Genomic DNA, 16,313 nt, shown 5'->3' with positions numbered 1-16,313 from the left:
TTCCTGACTCCACCATGATAGAAAATATAATCTTATTTCTCAGAATGTCTACACAGAATGAAAGCAGCTCCTCAAAGGAATTTTTCTTTGCATTGTTGTATATACAAAGCGTGAGAGATTTTTGGCATCTTCCTACTCCTTTCTGAAGATGTAGTTAATACACTATATTCTTCTTTAATTTTACTTAAAAAGAAACTTTCTACTGGCAAAGTCACATGATATTCACTATCTCTTAGGGACAGGTTTTCTCCATTTATGCATTTTTGGTTTTATTTTAATCTGAAAGTAACACAGTTGAAATACAGAGCAGCTTGCTTTCTTCCCTAATAAAGGGAGAAATGAGATTGTAAATTTTGTTTAAGGAAACCCAGGAAAAACAGACTCCTATTTCAACAGTATTAGCAGCTCTGCTTCCTACTAGCTTGTGTCTGGAAACCATCACTGTTCACCATACAGCTTACTGCCCTGCTATAAATTTACTGTTGAAGCAAACAACATGAGACAAGAAAGGGATTTTTCCCTCTGCTCATCATAGAGAGTATGTTTATCCTTCAGGCAATCAAACTATTAGATTTTTTCCCTAAAATAAGTCCAGGGTATGAAAACATTCAGGAACACTGCAAATCAGTTACCTTATAATATTATGCCAATAGAAATATCTTTTTCATGAAAGTCCATTTTAAAATACACTAAACTCACTGCTCATTGGACAATGCATACTAAAGAAGTGGAGTTGTTCTAGACACATACAGTGACCATTTTCTGGGACTTACAGATGTCCACTAAGTCTGTGCCCAGAGCAGGAGGGCAGCAAGCTAAAGAGGAACATAATTGAGATGCAAATAGGTGTCTGAAAGAATTTTGCAGATTGCTTGTGGATGACTTGCAAACAGCAGAAGTATACCATGAGGAAAATGAAATTATTTGTTTTGCCTAAATTTACTGCTGACCTGGAGGGTATGCATGAGAATTTCACCTCCCTAGTTTTAGTTTCTCTAGGGACAGTGATGAAAGAGAGATACTTCCTTCTGACAAATCAGAACAATGATATTACATTCCTGCCTTGAATCCTTTTCTAAAGGATTTGTCCATTTTCCCCAGGAATTAGGGACACTGATCTCTTAGGTAGTTAAATTAGATTGTAAATAAACACATACAGTTCAAATTCTCCACTTAATTAAGAGGCCTTTTCAATATCATGCTACTGTGCTTACATAGACTCTACACTATGGTGTCGCAGTAGTGATGCTGCACTTCTGCATTAGGGGAGGGCGAGGTCTGTCTGCCTAATTATATCAAGCTCGTGAGTGCACTTTTAATGCTGGGAACACCTTGTGTGGCTAATTTGGGTGTGTTGCAGGGAAGTAAAGTAAAGTAAAGACTACCTTTTGCACGTCAGGCTTTGACTGTAGGCTGCCCTGCAAAAAAGCTCAAATCTTTTTGGATTGACACTAACGCTTTAGAATCTGGACAAGAACTGGAAAAGAATAGAGATAGCAGAGATTTGCAAAAGAGCTATTTTGATAATTTTTCTCATGGTTTGAGTGTGTATGCAGCTGTTAGTTATGGATTTAATTAATCACTTAGTATACCTTCTCAGTAACATATATGTAATCAAATTGATAAAGGAATCTTTTGCCTGTTTATTCTTTTTAGCCTGGAAAAGAAAAAAAAGTATCCTAGAAGTGTTGACATTTTTAAGAACTGGTTTTAGCCATAACTAGCAATATTTTATGGACACAGCAGGGATTCTTCATAAAACATTAATGTCACTAAATGAGTGCCAGATCATTTGCTTTGGGTCAGTGTAATCTGAGACCACTAGAATTTTGGTTTATTTGTCAGACTACTTACTGTCATTTTTTAAAATTAGCTAGGTAGCTATGTTTGCCTAATCTTCTTTCTGAATGTGTTCCCATTCTTTGTGAGACTATTTTGCTTCAAATATTGTCAACCCTGAATACTATGTGAAAGGAAATTATGTTGTACCATAATATATTCTGCAGCACTGGTAAATTTTCATGACAGATTTTCCCCATACTGTTCTTAAATCCTGCTCTCCAAAAAAATGGATACCTAGATACCTGGAAGTATCTTATTTGATAGGTTTAAGTTCAGATTGCATCTCCAATTGTAACTAATGTTCACACAGTGACTCTCTGTCAAAAATCCCTGAATATTTGACAATTAGATAATATATCATGCCTGATTCTCTAAGGCAATGACTATTCCATACAGAAGGCATTTGCTGTTAGTGGGATACAAAGCTATACTTTATTAAATGCAGCTCAGCCTGGGTTCTTTGGGGTTCCATGTACATGACACCATATAATCCAGTGTGAGTTAGATACTGGCAAAAGAACAAAGTCATAAATTCACCAAGCAATGTCAAGATGAGGTAAATTAATGGTTTAATGAGGTTTACATGGATATATGATAGAATCATAGGATCATTGAATGATTTGGGTTGGAAGGGATCAACACCCCTACCATGGGCAAGAATACCACCCACTAGAACAGATTTCACTCAGACTCCCATCCAATCTGGCCTCTCTGGGCAACCTGTTCCGGTACCTCACCACCATTATAGTAAGGAACTTCTCCCTAATATCTAATCTAAACTTTCCCTCTTTTAGTTTAAAGCCATCCCCCTTGTCCTATCTCTACATGCCCTTGTAAAAAAGTCACACTGTAGCTTTCTTGTAGGCCCTTTTAGATACTGGAAGGCTGCTGTAAGGTCTCCTCAGAGCCTTCTCTTCTCTAGGCTGCACAGTCCCAAGTTTCCCAACCTCTCTTCATAGGACAGGTGCTCCTGTGGTTAACTTAGTAGCTCTCCTCTGGACTCATTCCAATAGGTCAACAGCTTTCTTGTGTTAAGATATACGCACATCCTAATATGTATTTTATTTAAGCATCTCAGTTTAATGCAGATCTTGAATTACCGGTTTATTATTATTGTTTATAAAATAAATCTGCCCTAAATTCCATGCGATTTCAGTGTGACTTCATTTGAGAAATGTTTTTGTCTCCTCATGGAAGAGATATCACAAAATATTAAAAAACCCGGCCATTGTCTCTGGGTACAAATGCATTGTCTGTGATCAAAGTAGTAAATAATTTCTACCAATTGTTTCTCTGAGTGAAATGCCAAAGATTTTTGTCTGTGAAAACTAGGAAGACTTTCTTTCCTGTTCCCTAAACTTTTTTGAAGAAGCATTAAAAAACTTGAAGACCAAGTAAACTCTAATTTCAGAATTTTCAAGTTTTTTTAGTCTTACTTACCTTATTTTTAATTATGAGGAAAATATTCCCAAGAATGACATTAACAAAAATATCTATAATGGAAATTAGTTTTGCATTTTTCTTGTCAGATTTCTGGAAGCCTTGATCCTGCAAATAAATACCTGTCTGTAACTCCATTTACATAAGTGGTCCCACTGAGCTCCATGACCCTGCTTTCAAATGCCTGACTGCAGTACTGAAGCTGTGTTTTAGTGGTGTGTGGAAACTTCAGACATGTAATTTTTTTTTGAGATATAATCCTAATTATAAAAAAATCAGTGCTGCTTTATATGAAGTTTGTTTTGTTTTCAAAGCCTCTTTTCTTATCCTTCAAGATAGTGACTTCACATTAAACTTGTGAAGTCTGACAAAACTGCAGACAGGAGCACATGTCCAAGGAAAGGGTGAAAGGTTCTTTAAAAGGAGGTTTATGACAGCAGTAAGATATGTGGTTTTGCAAAGAATGTAATTAATGAACAAACTGAACTTCTGTCTTTATATTATGACTTTTGAAATAAATAAATGTTCATAGAACTGAACCGATGAGATATGTTTTTATAAAACTACACACAAAATATATTTTGCTATTTTCTCTTAGTTCCTCTTAATCATCTTAATAAATGTTCCTTATTTGGTGCCCAACCTAGTGTTCTCATAAGGAGAGTGTGGAAAGGTGTGCCAATATTCTGTCCTTCCCACTGGTTACACTCTGCCACATTTTTAAGCATGATCTTCCCAAAAGATGAGAGAAAGTTGGTGGAATTTTTTCAGACCAATCACCACAGCGTAGAGGGACTAAAATATTGCACTTTAGTGGTACAATGCTGTGTGGCAGCAAAAAACTCCACTAAACTATTCCTCTCTTTCCTTTGAGGGATTGCTATATAATCCTTTGAATGGTTCCCATGTGATATGCAATCAGTAAGTTTAATTTATGACCCTTGTTACTTTCTAAATGTTTAATTAAGTTGGTGCTTTACACTGACTCATAAACCTATAAAAGCTGAAAGTGGTAAACTGATTATTCACTGCACCTGCCCTCCCAATATGTTTGTAATGAAAGCTGCTAATCAGCAGTCATGGTGCTAAAAGTTTGCTATTCAAGCACTTGTAAAGTAAGGGCATACCCTGCAAGCAAAGGCTTGGGAAAAGGAGGGGGAGGCAGGAAGGAGCAAAATTAACAAAAATCTCTTGCAAGAGAAAAGGACTTACATGTTTCCTTCACCATCGTACACCCATCTAGTGCTGCCAAGTCCTTCATAGTCTGAAGCCCAATAATACAGGCATGCATTAATGTGTAAGATAAACAGCAAGTATCCAGTTGTTCGAATGACCCTATAAAAGGCAACAGATTCCTGTAAAACAACTTACATTTTTCCTTCGTTTTAATTTAGAACCCATACCTTTTTTGCATCAACAATGTTAATATTACATGTCTAGTAGGTAGTTCCCCATCTGTACTGATTCTATGAAAAAAATTGCTGGCAGTTACCCATCTCTCACATTTGTCTAAAGTCAAAAAAATGTCTTTCCTAGAATATTTGACATGGGGTAACTGTTAAATTATGGTTCCCTGAGGAGTTTATAATCAACTTCTTTAAATGGCTATGAATATTTACACAAATTTGAAGCTACATTAGTGAGGCTAGAGGGTACAAACTAATGCATTTGACAAACTCTCTTCAAGATAGGCTCTAAACTTCAGAACCAAAGCTGAGAAATGTCTGAGGTCAGAAATGAACTGCTTTGAAAGAGCTGTGCTAGGAAGCCTGCAGTAGATTCTCTCAAATTTAGTGTTACAGCAGGAGTTACATCACTCCTAATCCCAGTTCTTATGCTTATGGCCAGTTCTTTGAAGAATACCAATGATGAACTACTTAACTACCAAGCAGCTTTCTCTTTTATACAATAATGATCTCATTGTATATCCTCTGTTCAGTGAATGGGGATCAAAAGAAAGATCTCCTGGATTTAAGTCTCCATTCAAATATTCATACAAGCAGGGGATAAATAAGCAGGAAAAGTACAGGACTTGCCTAAACATAGAGAAGCTGGTATGTAATTAGTTTATCTGCTACAGCTAGAATTCAACACAATTTGGAGCGCAGAATAACTGAGTATGTGGTTTTATGAAAACTTAATAAGATCTAAATATGTTTGATCTATAAACCAAGTTAATGGGAGATATCAACCATTACTGTGATTGGTTCTGTATTATGCTGGTTCTTCAGGTGCTGTTGCATGCCCTCCTTGACCTCTCCGTGCCATTAAGCAATCTACCTAAGTGTCCTCTTCTTCTTTGTGATACTGACAAATGAATGCCACTTCTCTGTTTAAAAGTTGATGTGCTTCCAGGACAGCTCTGTTCAGGATTGCAAGCTATGGAGAACAGCAGATAGCTGCTGTGATCTAGTAATATTGCAATATCGACCATACAAAGTCTTGTGTACAAATTTGAATCCGTTCAAGTGGACTTCTGAGATCTGAGTGAAGATTCTGGAAGCCTTTGCTACAATATATTTTATATTTCTCTAGACACATATTGAATCTATCACAATGGGTAGATAAAATGTAAGTAACCTTTGCCAGCTCTATTCCTACAAACTCAAACTAGTTAGTTTGAGAAGAGAATCCACCCACGTACGTACACTTGCCGTGTAGAAGTTTAGTTTGATATTATTTAGTTAATTGGTGATTTATTGCTCAAATTATGACTATACCAGGATCTCAGACCAAAGCAACATTGCTACATTAAAATAAAATGCAGTAGTTTGCACAAAAAGCCTGACTTTTTTAGACTTTTTAGCTCCCGCTTATGTTCTTCTTCTGTATAACTACCCCTGTTCTCCATTTGCCGATGAGCAAATCAGGAGTTGGTGCTTTCTGAAGTATGAGGTAGAAAATAGATTCACTTTGTAATATTTAGATTCTGGAATTTACATTCTGCAAGTGATTTAATACTGAAAATCTAAGTGGGCCTGGGACCAGGCAAAGCAAAGACACCAGAAGCAACACACAGTTGTGGAAACTCAACCAATAACATGCTAAAGAAATGTCTAATAAGGCAAAGAGCTTTGCAGAGTAGCTGTCTCTGTCTTTCCATCTGCTGTATATATTTCACAGGACCAGTGAGATCTTGCTCACATCCCTTTCTCAACTTCTCTGAACAATCATTTCCCATTCCGTCCCTTTATATAGTGGGAAATTCTGTTCCTTGTAAAGTTGTTTATTTTAGTGAAAATGAGCTTGCAAATTTGTTCCCATTTCTTTGAAATCCATGTAGACACAACATTATTGTTATATACAAACTAGTTACTTTATCCAGAATTATCTGTATATAAAAACTTTATCTCCTAATACTCACTGCAAACATTATAGGAGATATAGAAAAGTCATTGAGTTATTACTCCAAAATGCAAAAGACATAATATGGAAAATACTTAATTAATTTAAAAACAATTACCTCTAAAACTTATCAACATTAGAAAAAGTTAAAAACCATAAGCAGAAGAAAACCCATTCTTTTAAATGAAATTAGAAAATGGAGAAGATAGAGAGGCAATGATTCAGACACTGACATCTGTGGAAATTCAGAAAAATCCTCTCTTGAACCATCAAGAATTTAAAAAAAAAGAAAATAAAAGAAACCCAAACAAACCACAAAAGAGTCTTCCATAACTGAAAAGAGAGGGCATTATATAAGAATATCAGTCTATATTCTTACATAAGAATAAGCTTTATGAAGGTCAACATCTCAAAAATACTTTCATAGAACTTTCAAACTTCCGTTTTATTTCACAGGTACATGAAAATATGAAAGAGATGATGTTTCAACCTCCTTTTCATATTTAACTAGTTTTAAAATCTCATAAAACATCCCATTTAAATGTATAAATATCAAATGTACCATTAAGTGCAATAATCTCTGAAATAGAGTAAGATGGTAAACAACATATTCTTGTTTCTGCATCAGCAACACAGAGGAACAATACATAGCCCAAAACTGGCACAGAGAAAAGAATCTATTGGTGTAGAAATTGCACAAGATAAACTAGGGCTGATGATGTTGACAGTAGATGACAATAATGGTGACAGAATAGATGGGTTCATTGGGTCTTAGCAGCATCAGTGACAGCTGAGGGGCCTATGAAACTTGCCATAACTATGTCCATGGACTGCTTGAGCTGCATCCAAAATTCTTCCTGTCAATGCAGAAAGTGAGAACACAGTAGACAACATTTATAATCGCTATTTGAGAATTGTGCTGAGTTGGTCCTTATTCCAAATGTAGTCAATGCAGTGAAGGATCAAGCTTCTGTACATGCCAGGTTCATAGGGAGAGCATGTTTGAAGAAAAATGTTGACACAGGCTCAAGATCATAACTCTTATTAAGTACAAATAAACAGCTACTGAGGATTTGGAACTGCTACTAGCAACCTAAAGAAACTTCTTTAGTTCTTTCACTAAAGAAACTTCTTTCTGATACTTTTGATCAATTAAATTTTGGCAGGAGCCTCAGTTTGGTAAATATTTTGTCTGAACTAGGCCAACTGAACTGAGCTAGATTTCATATGTGAGTGAAGCCTTACATATATTATTTTAAAGATTACAGTAAAGACATATTTTAAAAAACTTAAATTGAACAGTTAAAGACATATCATATTCCATCCAGCGCTTAACCGACAACTCATAAAATCATGTGATTTGGATCATATGAAATGGATTCTGTGCCCAACTCTGCATGCTACTCAAGTTTTATCAGCACATACCTGTAGATGTATGCTTTTTCCATAATAGCTTCCAAACGATCATTAAACTCAAAGAATGTGTTATGCTGAATGGGAAAAAAATGAAAGCAATCCAGTCACTGTTCTTGAGTACACATCTTTTTATAATAGTACAGACATTAGTTCACATACATATTTTGAAAATGGATTTTTCAACAATCAAGCTTTCTTTAAACATTGTCCTGGTTCCAGCCAGGACAGGGTTAATTTTTGCAGTAGCCAGGAGGGACATGGCGAGGACCCAGAGGTTATTCTGTATCACCTCACCTCATTGCTGGGGGTGGAGGAAAGGGGCTCCATTCCAGAGAGAAGCAGTTCCTTCTGATTGAGCAAACGTGGTGGGGGGAGCTGCGTGGTATTGTCGATTAATTGAGGAGTTTTACCATGTGAATAATTTCTCTCTTATATCTTTTGTTATTAATATTGTACTGTTGCTGTTCATTTTCTTATCTCGTTTTTTCCAGTAAATTGTTCTTATCTCAACATGTGATCTTTGCGTTTTGTGCCTCCAATTGGAGGGGGGGGGGAGCAGCGTATGGTTTTTAGTGGGAATACTAAATTGAAGAATACCATTCCTAAACCATGACAAACATTTAACTAAATGGTGAACTGAAAAGCAAAGGTAAAAGTTCAGTTAAATGGTTTTTTGGGTGTTAAGTGTCCCATTAATCTGACTACAGAAATAACCTTGCTGATTTGGTCAGACTGCTGCAGATAAAATGACTTCTACTTCCTTGAACGTATATGATTGCTTGGACAGCTTGGTCACAGAGAATTACATGCATTAACCCTCCTTTTTTCTTTTTTCTGAAATTCCAGTAGTTCTCCAGTAAGTGACTGTATGTATCAACAGCCACATACTAGATGATTCTATGTGGTATCAACTGCAGCTGTATCAAATTCTTCCTATTAAGTATTTGTCCTTGACCTTTAGTGATAGCTTTTAGTATTTGTATATATTTTTATATAGATTTTTCTTTGTTTTTGTTCAGTACACATCTGTTTGCCTAATATGGGGTCCTATTTAACTTTCCATTCTTTCATGTTATTTCGGTTCTGATTTATGGAATGTTGAAATTTTGTTGAATATTGAAGTGAAGAACACCCTCATTTTATTATCAGAGTTCTTGTGTCTCCCCCACAATGTTAAATGAAAGACGATTCTTTGTCAACATATTGATTGTATGAAGGGAAATGTATTTAGCTGCGGAGAAGCCTGCTGTGTACCATGTTCTAATCCCTTTGCAGACCCTTCATTACACAATTCCAGGTGTCTTTGGCTCAATAAAAAAGTGGGTTTATGCTTGATAAATATTCTGTGCATAGTTTATATCGTCCTTAAAATTCCTTCCTTTGCTTTTAAACACCAGTCATAACAAACAGAAGAGGAAAAATCATTAGCAATAATGAGTGATTTTTTTTAATCTTTGAAAACTAAGCAGGTAATTTGAGATAAATTTAATTTAAATTATGTAAAAAACCCCAGCTTTAATTACAAAACATCTTTTGAAAGTAGGAATTAAAAGCTGGAAGAAAAGTAAGAGAACAATTTGGCTAGACTATGACTTGTATTTTTTGTTGGTTTATTTACTGATATTCTACCTTAGCCTGAAGATATTTTACAATTTCTAAATTTCATATTCCTAAATATTCTAAAAAACTTTCTGTTGAGTTGCAAAACATTTATGCATGGTTAGCCATCCATCACTAACACAGAGCTTACCTTTAGCATCCTGTTTACTCTAAGTGCTGGATTAAATCCAAAGAAGAAGTATAAAATGTCAAATGGCAATACTGATATCACATCAAGCTGTTGAAGAGTAGAGAGGTCAATTTAAACTTCATAGTAATCATCATGCATTTATTTGCTGTCAAAAACTTGCTTAGATTGAATCATGACTGTAATAATATTTGAAGAGTCAGCATGCTAAACATGTAGCTTCCCAAAGCACTGACAGGCAAGATTATCTCTTTGAAAACATCAACAGCTTTGCCCTGCTTTTAAGTTCTCTCTGCTTGAGATCTTAATCTGTTTCATGGGGATTATAAATAGTATCTCGTAGATTTGATTATTAATGCATGCTGTTGTTTCAGTTGTAGTTCTGATAAAACTAAAATGTGGCTGGTGAGTGGGAGACCACTCCACAAGTACATCTTAAAAGTCCTTCAGCTTCTAAAACCAGACTGCCTAAAGCAATCTGGGGGAGCACAAAGAACTTCATATTGATATCAGTAACACAGGGTCTACTTACCCGAAATTTCACAGTGCTGTGGTAGAATTTTTTCGTTTCCACTTTATCTATCTACAGTGATAATGAATGGAGAAAAAGACAAAGTCAAGAACAGAATGTCAAGAATTAGCCTCTGCTACTCGACAATAATAATTATCTACTGATAGTAGGGATGATGACAGTTAAATTAATGATAGTCTAAAAGTATGAATGGAGGGAGAAGTAGTACTTTTATTAGTCCAGTTTACAATAGATCAGATTTTATTAGAACTATTTGAAAAAATGAGGCTTGGGATTTGTCTGATATTTTCCAATCTGTTCCTTACATTTTTTCCCCACAAAACTTTCCTCTCAAGACATCTATACCATTTAGTGCTTGACCCAAACCCCTTCAATTTCAGGGTGAAAAACTGCATTTATCTGCAGTGATTCCAAGAAAAATGCAAAGAGTGTTTCTGATGGTGTTGTACAAAATCAGCTCTTGAAAAGCTAGCATTAATATGCTAGCATTATTAGCATTATAATAATCATCATTGCATTCATTAGCAGTGATTAGCTATTCATTTTTAATCTGTTCTTCACGGGAACTGAGGCTAATACCTTAATAAGAAAGGGTAATCACAAGTATCTAAAAAAAATTATCTATTTTTATACTTTCTGTATTTATATCAGAGACACTTTAAAAAGAACTTTAAAATCTTAAGCATATTTTCATGCCAACTTTCACTATTATCAGTTTAAGCATTAAACTAAACGCAGAAGATCAGGCAGTAGATGATCTCTTTGTGTGCTAAAATCTATGAATTGTAGAAACAGCTTCAAGGGAAATACAATGTAAGCTTCCTATGTTAGAGCTTTAACTTTGCTCATAAAAATTGAGTTTTGTGGGATTTAGACAAGACTGCCAGTTGCTGAATGTCTTGGTCTGGAAACTACATTACACTGCATTGCATTTAATATCTATTCAAATGATATTTGCACAGCTTTATCTCTAAGGGTATCAGTAATAATGTGTATGTACAATGTATAAAATTTTATGTAAAAACACTGTTAAAGCTAGTTCCAAATTACATTTGAGGATATATAATTTTGAATTTTCTGTCTGTTGGACACAGTAATGTCAGGCTGAAGTTATCAAAACTAATTTTTTTTCCAAAATATTTTTTTTCTATAAGAAGTTAGAGAATCAAAAGCAAGGAAGATTTTAAAGAAAAGTTAATATTCTAGATGTCCTTTTGGTATATTAAGGGCAAACTTTCACCCCTTTTCAGATACTTGCTTAAAATTTTATTTTGGATTTTTCTATAAAAAGATAAACCAAAAACAATAGTAAGAATTAAAATTGAATGTACATATTTTCCCAAAAGATAATATCTCAAATTAATTATTTTCAAAGTATCCTAAAAATTACAAGGATTTGCTCTGACTTTAGAAAAAAATAAACCCACAATTTCACAGTCTTTTACAAAACATCCTTTCCTGTCCAACCCTAGCAGAATATGCACTGTCTTCGACTATGATTCTGGTATAAGGGGAATAGAAAGGTCAAACTTTCACACAAACATACAAACAGATGTATATATGCATGAGTACATGTGATGTAATCATTGATTCAACTTAAACTTCACCAATTTACTCCTTTTGAGGACTATATGCTTGTTTCAACTGCTCTCATCTGTTACTTTCAAATCTGTTTTTTCTATTTTTAAGAATGTAGGCAATGGTTATGTTTTTTCCCCCCCATAGAAGAATGGAAGGTCAGTGAAGAATGGCAGGTCAATGAAGAAGAAAAAGTTACATAATTTGACATAGTGAGAAGAAAAAGTGTCAGATTGGAGGAATTTCTACATTCTACTTTAACACACATCTACTACCTATGGAAATCCCACCTCCAGTACTTACTATTATGTCTCCCCCTCTTATAAATCGCACTCGGGGCTGGAAAATCAGTAAGTCACAGAGGTAGCAAATATCACAAATGACATCAATGGCAAACCAATATATTGCGTTACTTGGGGTTTGATATGGGAACACATAGCGAAGGGGAATAAACCAGCAATTCCAGTTATAGGCGATTGTCACAAGCATGAGCCATCCTACGTAACGGCGATCTGAAAGAAAAAACATTGAACTTACAGGCATGAACTTCGAGTCTATTGTCATTCTTTTAGACACATTTATTGCAGTCTCTTGGAATGATTCTGTCCAGAGCAACCTAACATTCTCCCTTTTTCAAGGCTACACACTGCTAAAGTGATTTAGATGGAACTAGGAGTCACATAAAGAATTTGCAAATAGGAAAAAAGATGAGGTAATGAGAACATGTAGAATTTTATGCGTCCGAAGAAATTTCATACTACCATTTTGCATGCTGTTCATGTGTGTTATAACTGACAAAAGAATTATTTGGCCCTAATGAATGGTACAAATTCTAGATCAAGAAACTTGAATTCTAATTGTAGTTGGTTTGCATACCATCTTTGTGCATACCATCTTTGCAACTGGTGTCGCTTTTCATGTCTTTTTCCTGTTTGGAAAGATGTTGTTTAGGGCAGGACCCCTGCATCCCTCTGAGTTGCAAACTGGAATGTGTATCTTATGGTGGCTCACAGGTGCTATGTAACACCAGGTCACTTCAATAAGTGTTTACCCCATTCTGTTGCATAGCTTTTAATTTACCTGTGTATGAGTCTATGGTCTCTGGTAGCTGCAGATGTTCCATGTATTTTTTCAGCGGGGGTTTTTTGAATTTACAGCACAACATATCGCAGTAATGATCCTCCTCTGGCTTTGCTTCTGCCTCCTCTTTCTTTTCTTCTTTTTTTTCTTCTTTTTTTTCTTCTTTTGGTGGGGGTGGTTTCTTTGGTGCTAGACACATAGGATGCCACAAAGGGTGGCATTTTAATAATGGTTCAATAACCACACCCTGTTTTAACATGGACAAGAACTTCATCATGTTAAAATCTCTTCTAAAAACACTAGGCAGTGACTAAGATTGCAGTTTATTATACTAAATGCATTAGAAAAAGAATTGGAGAATGAAATCACTACTGGCATAAACGTGTGCATCAGCTATCATGAACAGGGCACTTACGTTACAGAGTATATCTGTATTGCTCTATTTCCCTGAACAGTGCCCACAAGTTATGCCTTTTATAAGACGTATAAGAAAAGGTTAATTCATAATTCAGCATTCTTTAATGCAACTGGGCATTTCTCTTTCCATGACTGTTGCAAAGAATGCATGCAGTGAGAATGGAGATAGGAAAAGACACCTGTGTCATGGGCTGATCTCTCCCTTCTCCTGAGACCTGATATACAAGACACAGTAGGTGAAACTAGAGGGAAGCCTATGGTTTTGTATATTTCTAGGCTTATAAAAGTCTTGTGGCACTCCTTTGAGCCCACTTCTTTCTTCTTTGGGCTGGATAATGTTGTCCACACATGTATGCTCTTAATTCTGGTTAGGATACACATGCTTAACAGTAAACTGGTAAACTAGATTTGTAATAATTTAGGAAATAAATGATTTTAAGTTCTACAAAGAGAACAAATGAGGTAAATGAGCAAAGAAATAATTAAAAAGAAAAGGATTCCTTTATCAGATGGTATAATTTATAGTTCTTCATGCACCCTTTTTTACAGTTTTTTAAAAAGCACATAAGATATAAACAGCTTCTAAAAAGTTTCAGAACATAGAATCACCACATTCAATTCTTTGTGAAAAGGAGAAAAAAGTCAGACTTTCCTCTGAAGAGGAAAAATATTGATTTGTTTTATGTTTCATATTTTTTAAAAAAACAATGATTAATTAACATCAGCTGAGTCTGATCCATTCAAAGCCTGGATTTAAAGTCCTCAGTGTGTCCAGAAGATTGCTGTTAAGGGTAAGATTTTTATTTACTTTATTTACACAGCAGATCTCATCATAGTGACTAATATCCACTCATAATATATGTATGTTTCTTCATATGTCTCTGATTCATCTCTGTGAATAAACATATTTGGGAGCTATTTTAAAATCCAGAGAGCTTCTTGACAGGAATGATTCTAGATATTGCCTCTATAAATTTCAGCAATATAAATCTTCAGCGATGGAGTTCAAAGGGAGCTTGTATCTAAGGACCTGGCTTATTGTAGAGAACTATGGATAAATTGAATTCAGTGGGGTGCAAACTGATCCTTTTCAGTGGATAAATACACTATACTTACAAAAAATTTATCACGGTATTTTCTGTTCCCATAAAATAATTTTCAAGTTTTAAGCTCAACAAATTCACAGCTATTTTGAGAGTCACTTACAAGCTGTAGGACTGCCTTCAGGTGAAGACAGCACTGGGTCGTTCAGCTTTTCCTTATAGATATTTGACCTTTCCCGCAATTTTTTGATAATCTCTTGAAGCTGGGCCTCAGCATACTCATTTCTTTGGAAACCTGAAGGTGCTGGGTTCTGTGTGCTAATTAAAACAAAAAGAAATAAAGCTTTATGTACTGGAAATCAATGGAAGGAAACAACTCTAATTCTATTTCTGAGCTGAAGCCAGACATTTAGATCTTTACTGAGCATAGTGCTTTTTCACATCACTTAATTCATCCTAAGAGGAAACTTAAGTTACCTGCTCTTGCTTTCTGCTTATGCCAGCAGCAGTTTATTTCATGCAGAGGAGATCAGGGTACCCTGTACAGCCCACTACACTAATGACTTCCCACTGCTGCTTTTCACCAAGTTCTACTGTGGCTATGTAAAGCCTAGAGCTAATCTGATGTATTCACTAAGTGACAAGGCATGCTTTTCCCATCTGTGCATAAAAATATGCTCATTATTGTATGGTAATATCCTTATGATGACAGGACATAACTGAGCTAAAGACTGAAATGGGGGGGGAGACTATGCTTAATTGATGCTTGGGAAAATTGATTTCATCTAGGTTTTTTATGGTTTGTTATGGCTCACATGAGGTAAAAAAGTGCATCTGTTTTCAGTGAAAACAAAACACTGGTGTTCTTGCTGAGGTTTCTTCCTTTTTTTGCTAGTGGCTTACTCTGGGTCATAGTAACATCGAGCTGATATTCCAGCACTCACAGCATTTCCTCAAACCTGAGGACTGTTGATTTTCAAACACCTGCAAACTCATATTCTGCACTGAAACAAATGTTTTCATTAGGATTTGTGTATGCTGGACAGTCAAATAGAAAGTGATTCTTGATCAACTCATTTGGGTTTATCCATATTTGAAATTTCATCCTCAATTACTTGCTACGGCGTGATTATGCAAACTGGGGCTGCTTTGGAGTGTCACTCATCTGGCAACTGGGCCACACATTTGGACTTCCTCTATGTGGAGACCAGGATATAGAATTTTTTCTGTACCTTGACTCAGTACTTCTCAGCTGATGTGACATGCTGATGTAAGAGTTGAGTGGAAATGGCTGTGACTGGCACAGGGCAGCTCAAGGCCTCCTCCCACACAGGTCACAATTGCTATCCCTGTACCAAACCCCTGAAATCTATGCCCAATACAGGGGTTATAGTAGAGAATTGTTCTTTTTGTCTTAACAGTTTTTCAGTTGTGTACCAAATGCCATGGGGACGTGGATGTTACAGCGAGAGATGCGGCAGACCAGGAGTGAATTATGCTTGAAATGACCAAATTCTTGAGAAAATCTTCCCAAAGCTGAGTAGAGGGAAAGTGGTATCAGAGCACCTTGGGTAGAGAAGAAATGAAAACTACTCCAAAGTGATCTCTGAATAAACACCATATCTCCTCAAGACCTAAAACTACGTTGAAGTTCCTAACAGAAGGAGCTGTAACTAAAAAAGGACAGTGTCAGTGTGGGATGTGTGTAGCTTTTTGAGCAGCACAGTTTTCTGGAGACACAGCACACATCATGATGTCCAAGGAAGTATAATTTAAGCATGTGAAAATCCTTCAGCAATAAAACCATTGGATAAAGTGGAGATATGCTGTAAAAGCAGCAGAAGAAGCAGAAGTTCAGAATTATATGCTTGTC

The 16,313-nt window shown here is 35.7% G+C and overlaps 1 protein-coding gene across 1 annotated transcript in view; it reads right to left on the bottom strand.

The window, feature by feature from the left end:
• The window catches only part of CNGB3 (cyclic nucleotide gated channel subunit beta 3), a 30,754-nt gene extending 15,050 nt beyond the window's left edge, over positions 1 to 15,704 (bottom strand). Inside the window, exons 1-8 of the mRNA XM_018074704.1 lie at positions 15,673 to 15,704; positions 14,608 to 14,758; positions 12,981 to 13,110; positions 12,204 to 12,412; positions 10,323 to 10,373; positions 9,794 to 9,880; positions 8,053 to 8,117; positions 4,495 to 4,617 (exon numbers count right to left, since the gene is read on the bottom strand). Coding sequence (XP_017930193.1) covers positions 4,495 to 4,617; positions 8,053 to 8,117; positions 9,794 to 9,880; positions 10,323 to 10,373; positions 12,204 to 12,412; positions 12,981 to 13,110; positions 14,608 to 14,758; positions 15,673 to 15,704 — 848 coding nt within the window. The remainder of the gene's footprint in view (positions 1 to 4,494; positions 4,618 to 8,052; positions 8,118 to 9,793; positions 9,881 to 10,322; positions 10,374 to 12,203; positions 12,413 to 12,980; positions 13,111 to 14,607; positions 14,759 to 15,672) is intronic.
• Between the last annotated feature and the right edge of the window lie 609 nt (positions 15,705 to 16,313).

This window comes from Manacus vitellinus, unplaced genomic scaffold (assembly GCF_001715985.3).
Source record: "Manacus vitellinus isolate BGI_N305 unplaced genomic scaffold, ASM171598v3 scaffold_1_pilon, whole genome shotgun sequence".
In the NCBI taxonomy this organism is placed as follows: Eukaryota; Metazoa; Chordata; class Aves; order Passeriformes; family Pipridae; genus Manacus; species Manacus vitellinus.
This window is presented reverse-complemented; position numbering and strand designations above follow the sequence as displayed.